General features: G+C 36.6%; 1 protein-coding gene across 1 annotated transcript; it reads right to left on the bottom strand.

Annotated features, from left to right (window-relative positions):
• Window positions 1-2,777: 2,777 nt before the first annotated feature.
• Fancf (FA complementation group F) lies at window positions 2,778-5,894 on the bottom strand. The gene has a single exon (XM_005008573.4). It carries the CDS (start codon window positions 5,773-5,775, stop codon window positions 4,687-4,689), a length of 1,089 nt encoding a protein of 362 aa, XP_005008630.2. The 5' UTR covers window positions 5,776-5,894; the 3' UTR covers window positions 2,778-4,686.
• Between the last annotated feature and the right edge of the window lie 8,043 nt (window positions 5,895-13,937).

The raw sequence follows: 13,937 nt of genomic DNA, 5'->3' as shown, positions 1-13,937 counted from the left end.
ATGGATTAAAAAACATGGCATTTTTATACAATGGAGTACTACTCAGCTATGAATAATGATCACATTGAGATATTTATAAATAAATGGATGCAACCTGAGACTATAAGCATACTCATAATCAAAATAAATCAAACTTACATGTATAAATACCCGTATCATCTCCATTAGTATAAGAAATGGTGAGAGTATGTAAGATTTTATGCTAATCATGATTCTCCATTACCTTGCTTTGAAGCCTTATATTTTCATTCATTAGTTGGAATCGTTTTATTCTGTTTGATTTTATTATGTGTGATGGTATAAACACCTATTTTGAAGAAAATAAGACATTATAGCAGCCATTGCTGATTTAATATCATCAGGCTTTGAAATCCTACCATGCTTTGTTCTTGTTTCTATTCATTCTATCATGTAGTGTCTTATTGGATTTTAATATGTGACAGTATAAACTAATTTTTTATGGAAAATGAGATAATCTAGTAGCCACTGTTCACTTTCTGTTATTTGATTCCGAATGCCCTGTAATACTTTCATTCTCTTGAATGGTTTTATACTATTTTATGATGCTTGATACTATTGTATGTGAAGGTATGCTCAACTATTTCAAAGAAAAGAGATATTATGGCAGCTACTGTTAATATCGAGTTGTCTTGTGGTGAACTGCTGTGTTGCTTAGATTGCTGTATTCTGATCTGCTTTGTTCTGTCCTCTTTTGTCTTAATCTCTTTAAAATTTAAAAAAAAAAATTCCTGCAAGAATCCAAGAGATGATGGTTTGCACCAAGCAATGAGGATGTAGGACTTAAGAAAATGTAGCTAGTAAGGAAAAAGAAACTGGTAATGGAATAGTGCCGTGAAAGTCATGATTATAGAATTTCAAATCCAGTTTAAAAAGGTGAGCTGATCAGAAGTATATGTTACTCCGAGCAAATAACTGAATACCAGGAGAGAGTCCTTTGAATTTGCATGGAGAGGACTGCAGGGCAGGATGAGACCGACTTCAGAGGTGTTGGGAAAACATTAAATTGATGTGGGTTAAAAGGACATCTGCACTACTGAAATGAGGGCTAAATATTCCTTTGGTTCAACTGCTGTAAAACAAACAGAATCTCAATGCAACCCACTTTTCCACTTCCTTTACATTTCAGGAAATAAATTCCCAAGATAATCACAAGGTAAGAACACTGAAGTCTCAAACTTCTGTATTACAATAATGGAATCACAAAAAGTGCAAGTGATACAAGATTATCAAATATGGTCAGTCAAATTTGGGAGCAAGAGAGCATAGGGAAAATTTGGGGGAATTTTTGAAGTTTAAAACTCGAGGAACTGTTTAAAGATCAGATTAGACAGAATTACCAGTTCTTAACCTATACTGCTTGGGATTACAGGTAATGTGGATTTGATAAAAACACCATGAATGAGTGATTTGAGTAAAAGAGAGGTGTGAAGTGTATTTTTCCTTATGCAGCAGAATGATCTAGGCAGCTGGGCTACTGCCACGGTGCACATGTGACTTTATCTCAGTTACAGCAGCCACGGTTCCAGGCTGACCAGCAGCACACTTTTACTGCGGCCCATTTAAAGGAAGAAACAAAGGATTAAAAAAAAAAAAAAAAAAAAAAAAAAAATTTTACATTTCTAAGATGTGAATCATGTACGTAGCCAAAAACTAGTTTTATAGCGAATCTAGTATTACAGAATTGTTTCTTCCAACAATAGAAGTTGCAAATTTTGCCCTTAATTGGGGAGGCTCTTTTCAACCCAGGGGTGGCCTTGTTTTTTACAGTAAAGGAGAAATAACAGCAATTCCCACAGGGCTCAGAGTGACAGGGAGACAGAAGCCAGGAAAGGGAACTTGTAGAGTAAGTAGTTCTAACAAAGGCCTGGTCTGTCATGGGAAAAAGGTTAGAAAATGAGGAGGGAAGAAGACACTGAGGGGAAAAAGGCAGGGATATTTGAGAACAGAGAAAAAAACACATCCTTAGAAAAATGAAATATCACATATATAATGAGAAGAACATAACAATTCCCAATTAGATATACTGTAGAGAGGACCATCTGACCAGCAAACAGAAAGGAGATCACTTAGAAAAGACCTGCAGGTCCTCTGGCAGTGGCTTTCATGTCACATACTAAGCAAATTAATCCACTCTTCTCTTCATGAAACCAGAGGAGAGTGGATTAATTTGCTTAACATGTGAATCTAGAATCATATACATAGCAAAACTACTTCCAACAGATACGTCAAAACTATTTACAGACAAATATTTTAAAAGTTTGTCTTTGGGCTGGAGACGTAGCTCAATGGTGGAGCACATGCTCAGTCAGTATAGGTGAGGCCCTGGGTCAAACCCCAGCACCAGGAGGGGAAATGTTTATCAATGCGAGATCTCCAAAGGACTCACAGTAAATTGATAAAAATGCAGGTAAAACAAAATATACTTGTCTGTATAAAACATTAATTACATGTATAAAATATTAATTACAGTTTGAACTAGTTGGGTTTCTTACAAAGAAAAAACCAAACTACTGAAAAATGACTTTGAAAAAGTCTAAATTAAGTTTCCTAAGGCCCACTCATCATTAAGAAAGATCAACATGGAAGTAGTAACAGATACATTTAGGTTAAATAAAGCTTAGAAAGTAAAGTCCTAGATATGGAATGTTCTAACTGGTAAGGCAGAATAGATTAAGATCACAAAGAAACAAATATTCCATCATTCAGCAAGAATTAAGAATAATATATAAAAGAAATCAAGACAGAAGAAAGACATCTAATAGGAAAAACAGACCACAATATTTTTATATTTATCAAAGGTTTTCACATTTATATAGTCTTTCACTTTATTTTCCTCCTACTCTATGCATAGATCCCTAGATGGATAACAAGGTTATTAAATTCAGTAACATCTTCTCAAGTACTTATATTTTCAAAATGAAATATATAAACTTTTAATGCTGGCTCCATTTACTCAAACATTAGAAGTGTATGCTACGTGCCAGACACTGAAAAATTTCTGAATCACAAATAAATAAAGACAAATACGACTTCTATTCTCAGGTAGCTTTTGTGCAGGCCCGTGGGCATTTCTCTTAATCACTTTTGGTTTATATTCTGAAGATTATAGTCTTGCAGCACTAATTAAATGTGATTTTCAATACAACTATGTAAGTAACAAATATGTCATGGAGCTTAAAATAAGATTCATAACTAGTCAAGTTTTAAAAGTGAATTTTAAAATATCAAGTCTATCAGTCTTAATCGTTTTATCTTACACTGAAATGAAACTGGAGCTATGAGAAAGTGTACTGAATCTAAAATTAGTTCTCACCATAGTAGAACTCTTCCTTGGACTGTTTCTTGAAAAAAGCTCATGCAACTGAAAGAAGGAATTACCTTGAATGTTATGTCCAGTGCAATCTAAAAATGGTTTCCATCAATCAGAACCAGAAAAAAGGAAGCAGATCATAAAGAATACAAATTTGCCAATAGTCACCTAAGATTATCTTATTCCATAATGTGCACTTACTAGTGGGATACTTTATTCTCAGACCCTACCACAGAATGAAAAATTGTATGAGGTTAAACAACTGTTTTTATTCTAATAGCACACCTGGAATTAAAAATTAACTTTGAGAATACCAGTATTTTCCAAAAATGCAAGAGATCTTTATGGTTGGAAGTTCTATAACTCTAGTAATATTGACTAAGTAAGTTTGGTTCTTGGGAATCACTGAAAGTTAAAAACACTCAAGTAAACTAAGAAAATTAAGCTCCCACAAACAAGTATTCCTGTCTCCATAAGCTAGTCACTAAAGGAAAAATAAGGAAATTTAACTCTTTTAGTCTAAACACTTCATTTAACATGAACTGACGCTGTGATTTATTAACCCAGTTAATGACAGAGGGGTACCTTCAAAAATTTATTTTGATTCTTTTATATCAAATCCAAAATCTAAAGGCATGTATGTTAGTGTTTACTAAGCCCTGTGTTTCCCAGTAAATGCTTTTAATGGATATACAGTATGAGCTTTCAAAATACAGTAATTTGCATATATTGGAAACAACTTTTTCATACTACAATTTTGATTCATATTAAAACTTGTTGGAACATTAATATGGAGACAAAAAACATGTAGATAAGAAAAAACAAAAATAAAAACTAAACTAAAAGTAAACCACAATGATTCAAAAAAGAATCTGTTTGCTATTTTAAAGCTGCTTCTTTATAAAGCACATATATTTTCAACATTGGGGGAAAGCTCCTACTAACACATTATTGCTAATTCAGTGGCTTTAAGAATTCTTCCAATATGTCACTTCCTCTGGACAATCCCAGGATCTTCAAGTCAACTAATTTGCAAATTTATCCAGCCATGGCAGTGCACACCTGCGGTGCCAGGACTTAGGAGGCTGAGGCAGGGGGATTGCCTCAAATTCAAGGTCAGCCTGGACTACACAGTGAGTTCAAGCACAGCCTGGACTACATGGCAAGGCCCTGTCTCCAAAAAAGAAAAAAAACCTAAAATATAAATAAAATTAGAAAATTTATAGTTGCACTAGCCATTTTAATTTAGCACCATAAATAATTACATTTTGGACTTCTGAATTATGTGATTGGGTGAGGATACTGCAGTTTTCATTCAAGTAGTTAAGACCAGAACATTGTCAAAGAACAGGAGCTTAAGCTGGGACCTCAAACTTGTCTCCTCCCAAACACAATTTCGATGCACTACTCGGAAGATCTAACAGGAGGTCCGTCCAGACGCTAAGCCCAGCGACTTCGAAATTGCCATCCCGTGCCTTGCAGGACTCCAACAAGGTTAGAACCTCGTCCTTCAGAGGTGGAGGGGCCTGGCTGAGGCTTTGAAACCTGCGTAACAACTCCTCCCAGGGGACGTCTTGAGAATCAGCGGAAACCCAAGCACCTTCCTGAAGGTCGTAGTGCAGCTTTTGACCCCAGTCTGTTAACAGAACCAAGTAGGCCCGCGACAGCGCAGGGTGGCGTTCTGCTATCGAAGTCAACAGTCCGGCTGGGAGGCGACAAAAAGCAGCTAGGACTTCAGATTGCTCCAGAAGCCATCGGACTAGCACATGAATTTCCTCTCCGAGCGACTTGGGACCGCTCGGTCCCAACTCCTCCAGGGGCTGCAACAGCGCTACCGCCATCACTTGCAGGAAGTGAACCCGCGGCGCGCGCGTCCACAGACGTCCGAGCCACCCACTGGGGTCCCCTGTCTCTGTCTCCCCGGCCTCCTGCAGCCGCCCAAGCAGCAGCTGCGCCTGGGTCAGCAGCACAGGGTCCTCGAGGAGGCCCGGGCTCCCTCCGCGGAAGCAGTCGGTCTCTCGCAGCAGCAGGAGCGCGGCGCGGCGGCGGGCCAGGCGGACCAGGCGGGTTTGCAGCGCCTCCGCATCGGCGTCCCCGGTACCCGCGCCCGGGAAGAGCTGCTGTAGCAAGGCACGGCCGGCGGCATCACCCAGCGCCCGGTTCTGGAGCAAGTTCAGAGACAGCAGGACGTCCCCGCGCCCGAGTGCCCGGAAGCTCGTCAGACCCGACTTGGGGCCCTCCGGCCCCCAGTGGATGCGCAGCCGCCTTTCTAGAGCCGCGCGGATTCGGCCGTGGCTGCCAAAGCGCCGGTACACCTGGCGCAGGTAGCGCGCCCACTGCAGAGCCCTGCGCACCGTCTCGGGGCCCCAGGTGCTTACGTGGTTCGTGCGAGACACAGACAGAACCTCGGAAAAGCGCTCCAGCTGCTGTAGCAGGGCATCCATGGGGTCCGCAGAGGCTTAACTTCCGCGTTCACCTTGGAGACGAAGACGCTCTGCGTGCCGATTGGAGTATCCGGGAAAATGACCCGCCCTTCTACAATTCTATTGGGCAGTTCCCATGTCAACCTCACGGCTGCTACATCCGGGTTTTTAGACTAGGAAGTGTAACCTGGGCAGGAGTCCTGTCTGCTTTACTTTTTGCTACAGTTTGAAGGGCTAAATGGAGGGCGGTTTAGGCAAAAGGGCGTTGTAGCAAAAATTTCTGGACCCTATGCGACATGCTGCAGGAGAGGAAGATGTCTGCGCTTCTTTCCCTTTGAAAATATCACTAGGGTAGGAATTTTCAGAGTTTTTGCCTAAAAGATCTCTGTTGAGGTTCATTTAGGCAACCACAGAAATTTGCCAGTGTGTAGGAGGAAAAGTTTCTACATCAAATTTGAAATCACGTTTACTTGGGAAAAATGACCTTCCTCCACCACCTCCTCTCGCTTTATGAACGCCAGGCACCATATTAAATTCGAATCTTCATGTTCTTGCGTTATTAGCGCTGATTAATTGAAACAAAAACATCCACTTCAAGCTTAATATTTCATTAAAAGTTTTAGAAGAATTTAAAATTTTATTTGAGAATTGTAAGTATGGTCATATTTTCTAAGGCAAAATAACTGAATTCACCCTTACTTTACACAAATAGCCATCTGAAAGAAAATGTTATGCTAATGACTTCCGAAGAGAAAGGATGCATACTTTAATTTAGCTTTAAATTTTCCACTTATTGATGCATTCCACAAATAATACGGTAACTCCTATTGGTTGCACTGTCCACTAACCCATAAGTTTTCTAGTTTAGTGACATTACTGTTACCCTCTTTGAAACAAGATTTCTTTCCAGTCCGATAGATACTAACCAAAAATCAAAAGGAAGTGTTTTGCTTTTTGACAACAAATACAAAAGGGAAAGAGACATTTAAAAGGGAAGGCCTAAGTTCATTTATTAAAATGAGTATTTTCTCACCTTTTAAAAATGCAGCAGTTGTGTTCACACCATTAATTTTCATTTGATTTTTAACAAGTAACACAAGTTTTACTTGCTCTTGAAGTATTCTTATTTTACCCTAAATTTTTCATGAATCTTAAAATCCTTTGAGTTGACTACTAGAAATTCACAACTAAATGGGCAGGCCACCTTCCTGCAACTGTGTACACATCAGTAATTGTTTTTTACTTATTTATTCCTTATGTACATGGTGCGGGGTGTTACAGATTTAGTGGAGAAGTTGAGAGTTCTACCCTTCAAGAGGAAGAGTAAACTAATAAATCTTATAGAGTAATTTGGTGAAGTAGGGCCACCTGGTCTTCGGTGACAAAGTTTAAGAAACTGATTTCTCAGCTGAAAGCTTGAAAGACCATTATTGAGAAAAGTCATCAGGTTTCATGGCAACTGTTAATACTGCTGCAATGACTTACGTGACAGAATCATACCCAATGTAGGAAATCAAATAAGCCCAAAACAGCTTTAATCAGAATGGAGGTGAGAATGCAAGGCAAGCTGTGTGTGTAGGTTACCTTGTACAGTTGTACAATTTGAAATCTTTACTTAAGCTTTAGAATGCATGATTATATTGCTGTAGTTTTTACTTAACTTCCAATTAACGTAGCCTTAGTAAATAAGCACACTGTCTAAAGATTTTCCCTCTGAAAGATCTAGACTTCTATTTCTTTTAATTCAATAAAAATACAAATAATGTTTATTAAGCTCCTACTGAAAGTAAAATACTAGGGTTTAAGAGAAGGTTATGACAAAATTTCTCACTTCAAGCAACATTATGCTTGATGCAGGGGTGACAATGAAAGCAAAAAGCTACAATAGAAGTCACATTGTCTGTGTTAAAAATTGTAGGAATGATGCGATGAGAGACCAGATATAAACTGGCAGGAAAGTTCATTCATTTATTCACTTTTTATGTCATTAATTTAGTATAGGGCGTCCATGCTTGGTTTAGCCCTCAATCTGTTTAAAGGAAAATCTAAATGAGAAAAATAACAAGGTAACAAATGAATATGTGAGGAAGTATAACACTGTAGCAGAAAGTGCTCTCCACACACACCCAGTCAGCATACTTTGGTTAGTTGCCCTGTTGTAATTCAGGTTTCTCCTGTCTCTTAGAAAAGACTGGTCATTATGATACACACTATAAACCAATTCTCATTTGACAACTCATTCTGTCTCTGTAATTTCTGCTTGCTTATCCCATATAAGCCATAGACCACCAGAAATCCAGGACTGATTTTTGGGGAATAATCCCAGTCAGTGCCCATCAATGTAAAATTACTCTGTCTCCAAATCCTGGGTGTCGTTTTGTTTTGGTGTTTGCTGTTACACCCATGTGCTGAGAAAACAAAGGACATTCTCTCAACTCCTGGCTATGATCTTTAACTTCCTGGAGTATAATGAATTATTAAAGTGTCATTCAAACCATGGGAATCCAGCAACATAGGCTAAGAAAAAGAAGGTTTCACAAAGCATCTATGTCTGGGAAAAATTAAATGAAGTTATAAAAATAGCATGCTTCTATGGATTTTGTGGCTAATAATAGGCTTTGTGTAATAACCATTCAGTTTGGTGTAACCACAGCACGGCTTCATAGGTAAGGTCTGACAATTTTGAGCCAATCATCTGAATCTAGCTGTGTCTTACTTCATAATTTGGGAACCTATCTTTAAGCCTTTCAGTGTGTACTACTCCCAAGTGATAGAAATTTGCTCACAAGTGGACAGAGAAGGAATTTCGATCAATCAGGCATAAGCAATTCAGAGGAAACTTTTCTACTTTATTTCAGTATCAGCAGGTGAGCACTAACATGACTAGAAGGCACAGGAGAGACTGAGTATGTACAAAATGAGCACCAGGCAGGCTTATGGTTCATTTCTTTCTTCTTTTTGACATTGTTATACATTTATAGATAACATAAAGTTATCACAGACATCTTCCCAGAGCCAAAACAATCTCAGTCACTAAGAAACACTGGATTTACATAGCCATCAATCTATATACCTCTTATAATTATGGAACTCTGTAGACATAACTGCTTTTTTAGTTTCAACCAGGATTTTCAGTCATTCAAAAATAGGCAATTTTATCAACATTGCTGGTCAATGATGCCTTTCAAAGAGAACCTTATTTAAAAGTCCTAATCAGGAATTGTGACTGGCCATTTCAAATATAAACATCTGCCCTAGAAATATATTCGTCCAGCAAGCTTAATTTTTCTCTTAAAAATTCTTAAATGTTGAGATTTTCTGTAGATGTGTTTTACATATATATACTTTTAAAAAAATCAGTACTGGGGATTGAACTCATGACCTCATGCTTGCAAGGCAGGTGCTTATGTCGCTGAGCTAAATGCCCACCCTAAATGTAATATTTAAAGTCATCTCTATTCCCCATTATCAGACAGAGTAATGCACTCAGCTTTGTTTTTCATGAATGTTTTAAACATGCCTCCCAGATGTGCAGCTGACTGCCTGTTCATTGATAGGAGGAAGAGTTAGCAACATTGCTTTAGCACACATATGCTAACACCATTACCTAGGGAAAGAGGAGAAGGAAAGGGCACTATATACAAATTAACTTGCTTTAATTTTCTAAACATTGCACTGGGAGTTACTCTTCATGTGTCTTCCCACTTCACTTCCTTTCTTTGTCTGCTTTGTGCAGAGAAGTGGCTTGATCCTTACTGGCGGTATCAGCCTGCCCACTTTCCCTGTAACTTTCTGCTTAATTAACCAAGGAGAGTTGTTAGCAAGAAGTTAGAAGCACAAGAGGAGAAACAAATCAGGTTTGTCTTCCCCTGCTGTCTGCTAATGTTTCAGAGTCTGATTTTGTCTGCTCAGCATTCAATAAGACTACCCAAGCTTGGTATAGTACTCCCTGTAACTCTCAGCATTTATTGCTGTAGCTAATCCCTGTGTGTCCTAGCATCCTTTACTGATTTACAGTACTATGACTAGTCTTACCCTTATCCCATTGTCTTAGTTACTTTTCTTCTTGCTGAGACAAAATATCCAAGGTTTCAGTCCTTAATTGGCTGGCTCCAAAGCACAGTGGCACATGGCAGAGGGGCAATAGGAAGTGGCAATGAAAGACTGCAAAATCAATAGGCAAGAGAGGTAGAAAAGCTTCTTTCTGTCCCTTGAATTGAATCCAGCCTCCTGGGATTGGGGTGGTGGTGAGCTAATCCCACAACCACCCACTCTTAATCCCAACACCCATAATCCCAGAATTGCATAGGAATCAATCACACACTCTAGATTCAGCTACCTCTAAAAAAAGGCCCAATCTAAAACTGCATGAGGCGTTGGGAGGACATCTAGACACAAACCATAACACGGTGTTCTATAAATATTGCTCTATTATCATTATCATTGTCCTTGAAAAGTTACCCTACAAACACAGTTGCCCAAATTCTCAGCACTTCTGATAATTAATGTTAAGTTTATGAGTCACATAGTATCACTGTCAGTCTTCAGGGGATGATGAGTAGTCTAATTCATGGACTCTCAGATACCTGTCTTTGCCTTATATTATTGCCAATCTATGCGAAATCATCCTTACGGTGATTAATGAATAGTCCATGAGGGCAGGTGGGAAGCCTTCCAAACAACGTAATTAAAGGGCAAAAGCCTTTTAGAGTGCAGAAAAGGGAAATGTTTATATGTGGACTTCAGGAACATCTTCGAATGCATTACTAAGGAATTAGATCTGTGTTCAATTGGCAGTGGAATTCTAATGGCAATTTTCGAAGAAAGAAATGATTAGTCATGCCTGTTATAAAGAAATATAAAAATAGAGTCTCTTTTGTCATTTGCTGGCATACCTGGCTGGATTTGGAGGTCAGTAGGGAAATTATTCATAGTCCTAGGAAGCTCCATGATAGTCTCAATGGACAGGCAGCAGAGGAAATATTAAAAAAAGACTGCTCAGATCTGAATTATTTTTCTGAAAATGGATCAATAGATATTGAGAAGAGAGTCAATGATTATTCTGTTTTATTCTTTCAGTGATTGGATGATGTCCATTTACCTTTAAAATTAAAGTAGTATTTATTTGGACTGATGTAATTTGGAATGAATGAGAAAAAATTCAGAGAGCATTGACACAGTAGAAATTCTAATCTATTTGCTTACTAATCCTCTACTGCTTTAACTCATACTCTGGAGGATCCCTGGAATTACTAGCATATTGTATAATACAGATGTAAAAAACAAGATAGTTTTATCCCCTAAAATGATTTTATGTTCTGGCATTGACATCAGCATGTTTGGCTGAGTCTACAATAGTGTAGAATTTTATCTGTAGGTTAGTTTAGTCTCATTCCCTACTCTACTGTTGGGAGCAAAATTAGGAAAGAAAAATAACTGCAACTAACTTCTCTAAGACAGTTTATTTATTGCCCTGAAGCCCGAGAACCTTTAGTGATTCCATATAATTTAGACCATAGAGTCCAAGGCCCAGGTATGAGTGTTTTCTCAGTGTTCATGGTATCTTTCTGGTTGATATCCTAACATTTGAAAAATAATTTAATATAATAAGGTATGAATACATGAATAATGAAGGAATTCTAAGTTTATTTGCTAAGCTTCACTAATTCATGAAGTTGTAAGCTAGGCAAACTAGGTTTAAAATCTACCGGAAAACATGTTGACAAAATGAGGAATATTTTTTAAAATATTAAATTATGCAAGATACTTTTAAAAAAGAATTTTTCTTCTTCCTTAAATAATCTCAACTCAATTACCAGACTTTGATCATTTAAATTGATGTTTTTCAGATTGTTAATATTTAGAAACTACTCAGATACTTCAATTAAAGGAAGACTGTTCAGATCTGAATTTTTTTCTGAAGAAGGATCAATAGATATTGAGAAGAGAGTCAATGATTATTTTGTGTTTTATTCTTTCAGTAATTGGATGATGTCCATTTACCTTTAAAATTAAAGTAGTATTTATTTGGACTGATGTGAGCAAATTTCACTGGAATAAGTTTCTCTGAATTGGATCATTTTTATATTTTGTACATTTTTACATTTTTTCAGCACTTAGACATGTTTTTTTAAAATGTATATCAAAGGAACAACAATGAAATTCATATGGACATGAATTATTTTGAAACTATATCTCAATACACAAATTGCACACATTTTCCATATATATGCTTTTTATGGTAGCAAATGAAAAGAATATTTTAAGAAGATACTTAAGCTAAAACATTTAACTTATTTTTAATATTCTATTTTTCTCTTAATGATTTTGGTATATAATTTTCTAGTGTTCCAACCTGAAAGAAAACTGTATGAATTAGATTGTCTTTGCCTTTCGGTTACAAGTTGGCTTTCCTGCAGTAGAGCTCTTCAATAATGTCTCAGCACCTTTATTTTTATCCAATAGTGATCAGTGTATTTCTGCTTAGGTACCTGCCAGGAAGGAGTTTTTTTCCTGGTTCAATAACTTTGTAAGTGTCTGCTGTTCCCATTTTCAAGTCTACAAAACTTTTATGTGCATTCTTTCAGCACATTTTTTTCATTAATTCCCAACCTTATTTTCTCTGGATGGCTGAAGTTTCCAGACATATAACCTGAAATGTCCTAAGAGAATTAATATATAAAAAATAAAGCCAAGCAAATAAAAAGCAAAGAAAAATGTGCATGTAAAATGTATGTCTTATAAGCATGTAAATGCATTTTTAACTTTCCCTGAAAGATATCAGATGAATCTTATATTTTGTTATTCTCTCACTAAGTAGCAAATATGGTAAAAATTATCAAGAAAATTTCTTGAAGTTTCTTGTTCTTAATCACTTCCAGACCTAATCTCAGTTCTTAGATTGGACTGGCCTGCTAATCACATTAATGTCAGGAAATGTTTTCACCAGAGATTCCATGCAATTCAAAATAAACCAGCTGATAGAAGATGAATAAGTGATTAAAATATAATTAATGACATTATACAAGCATTTCATTGGAATATAAAAATTCTGGTATTTTCATCAATTGATCATCACATTTTTAAGTTTAAGGAAGACATTAAAGAGAATTTTCCATGAAATTTAAGGAGATTTCTTTCCTCCATGTAAAGCAAGGAAAACATGTTTGAACTTAAAAGTGTACAGATATTTTTTCATCTTATTTTTTTCATTAGATTCATGAATGTCGTAACTCTCTAAGCTCTCATGTTATTATTTATGCATATACTGGTGGATGAAAGTTCTAATTTCTTGTCTTAAAATATAGTGTTCCTTTATCTTTTCCCTAGTTGGTGTGATCTGAATATTTATGTTTTATTGATATATACTGAGGAGGAAGTATTTACCACAGCAAATCTCTCCGTAACCTGGTATGGTATCTGGGTTCCATGGAAGACTTCATATTCCATGGCCAATTCTGTATGTTGGAAAAATGCTGAGTTTAGAACAAGACAAAATCACTGAAAAAACTAGTACAGGAAAAAGTGAGTAAAGAAAACAAAGCAAAACAAAAACAAGATTAAAAATACATGTATCCTGTTAAATTTTTCTCTGCTGTGGTAAATCATCAAAATCTTAAAGATACTATCTTAAACCATAATAGATATTACAGCCAATGATATAATTCTAAGTGTAGAAATTGATATTTTATACTGAAAAAATGTATGAATCAAAACTGTACATTTTGAAGTTTAGTTTTGTGTTAGTTTAACATTTTCTCTTCTTCATTGTAAAAGCCAATATTTCAGTTCATTCATGCAATAAGAAATGTTTTGTATTTATTTTAAATTTTTGGATTAATTTAGTGGTATTCTGTTCAAGCAGGAGTATATTAAATAATATTTACAATTCTGTTTAATGAGAAACTATTAAAGTGGAACCTTACATCTCTAATCTCCTCTAGCTCTCTGTTGATATGAGTTTAATTTGTTTGTGGATTTTAGCACAAAGGAAAAAAAAGCTTAATTTAAACAGAGTGACTTGATGTTTCTATGTTGTGTTTTCAGATTCTTTTACCTTTGTTTTGTGTATATGATAGTGACTGCCAAATGTTTCTTGGTTTCATTCTAAGTATTGGAGTCCAGAGTGACTAAATCTAGCACTCAAATTCTAGAAATGCATGCATTTTCAACTTCAATGTGCC

Source organism: Cavia porcellus, unplaced genomic scaffold (assembly GCF_034190915.1).
Source record: "Cavia porcellus strain 051 isolate PalLab524CR breed Dunkin Hartley unplaced genomic scaffold, mCavPor4.1 scaffold_9, whole genome shotgun sequence".
Taxonomy (NCBI): domain Eukaryota; kingdom Metazoa; phylum Chordata; class Mammalia; order Rodentia; family Caviidae; genus Cavia; species Cavia porcellus.
The sequence above is the reverse complement of the archived record's forward strand: the minus strand, read 5'-3'. Positions and strand labels throughout refer to the sequence as shown.

What these genes read in the sequence shown, in the direction of transcription:
- Fancf (XM_005008573.4), bottom strand. Translation starts at nt 5,775, where the DNA reads ATGGATGCCCTGCTACAGCAGCTGGAGCGCTTTTCCGAGGTTCTGTCT.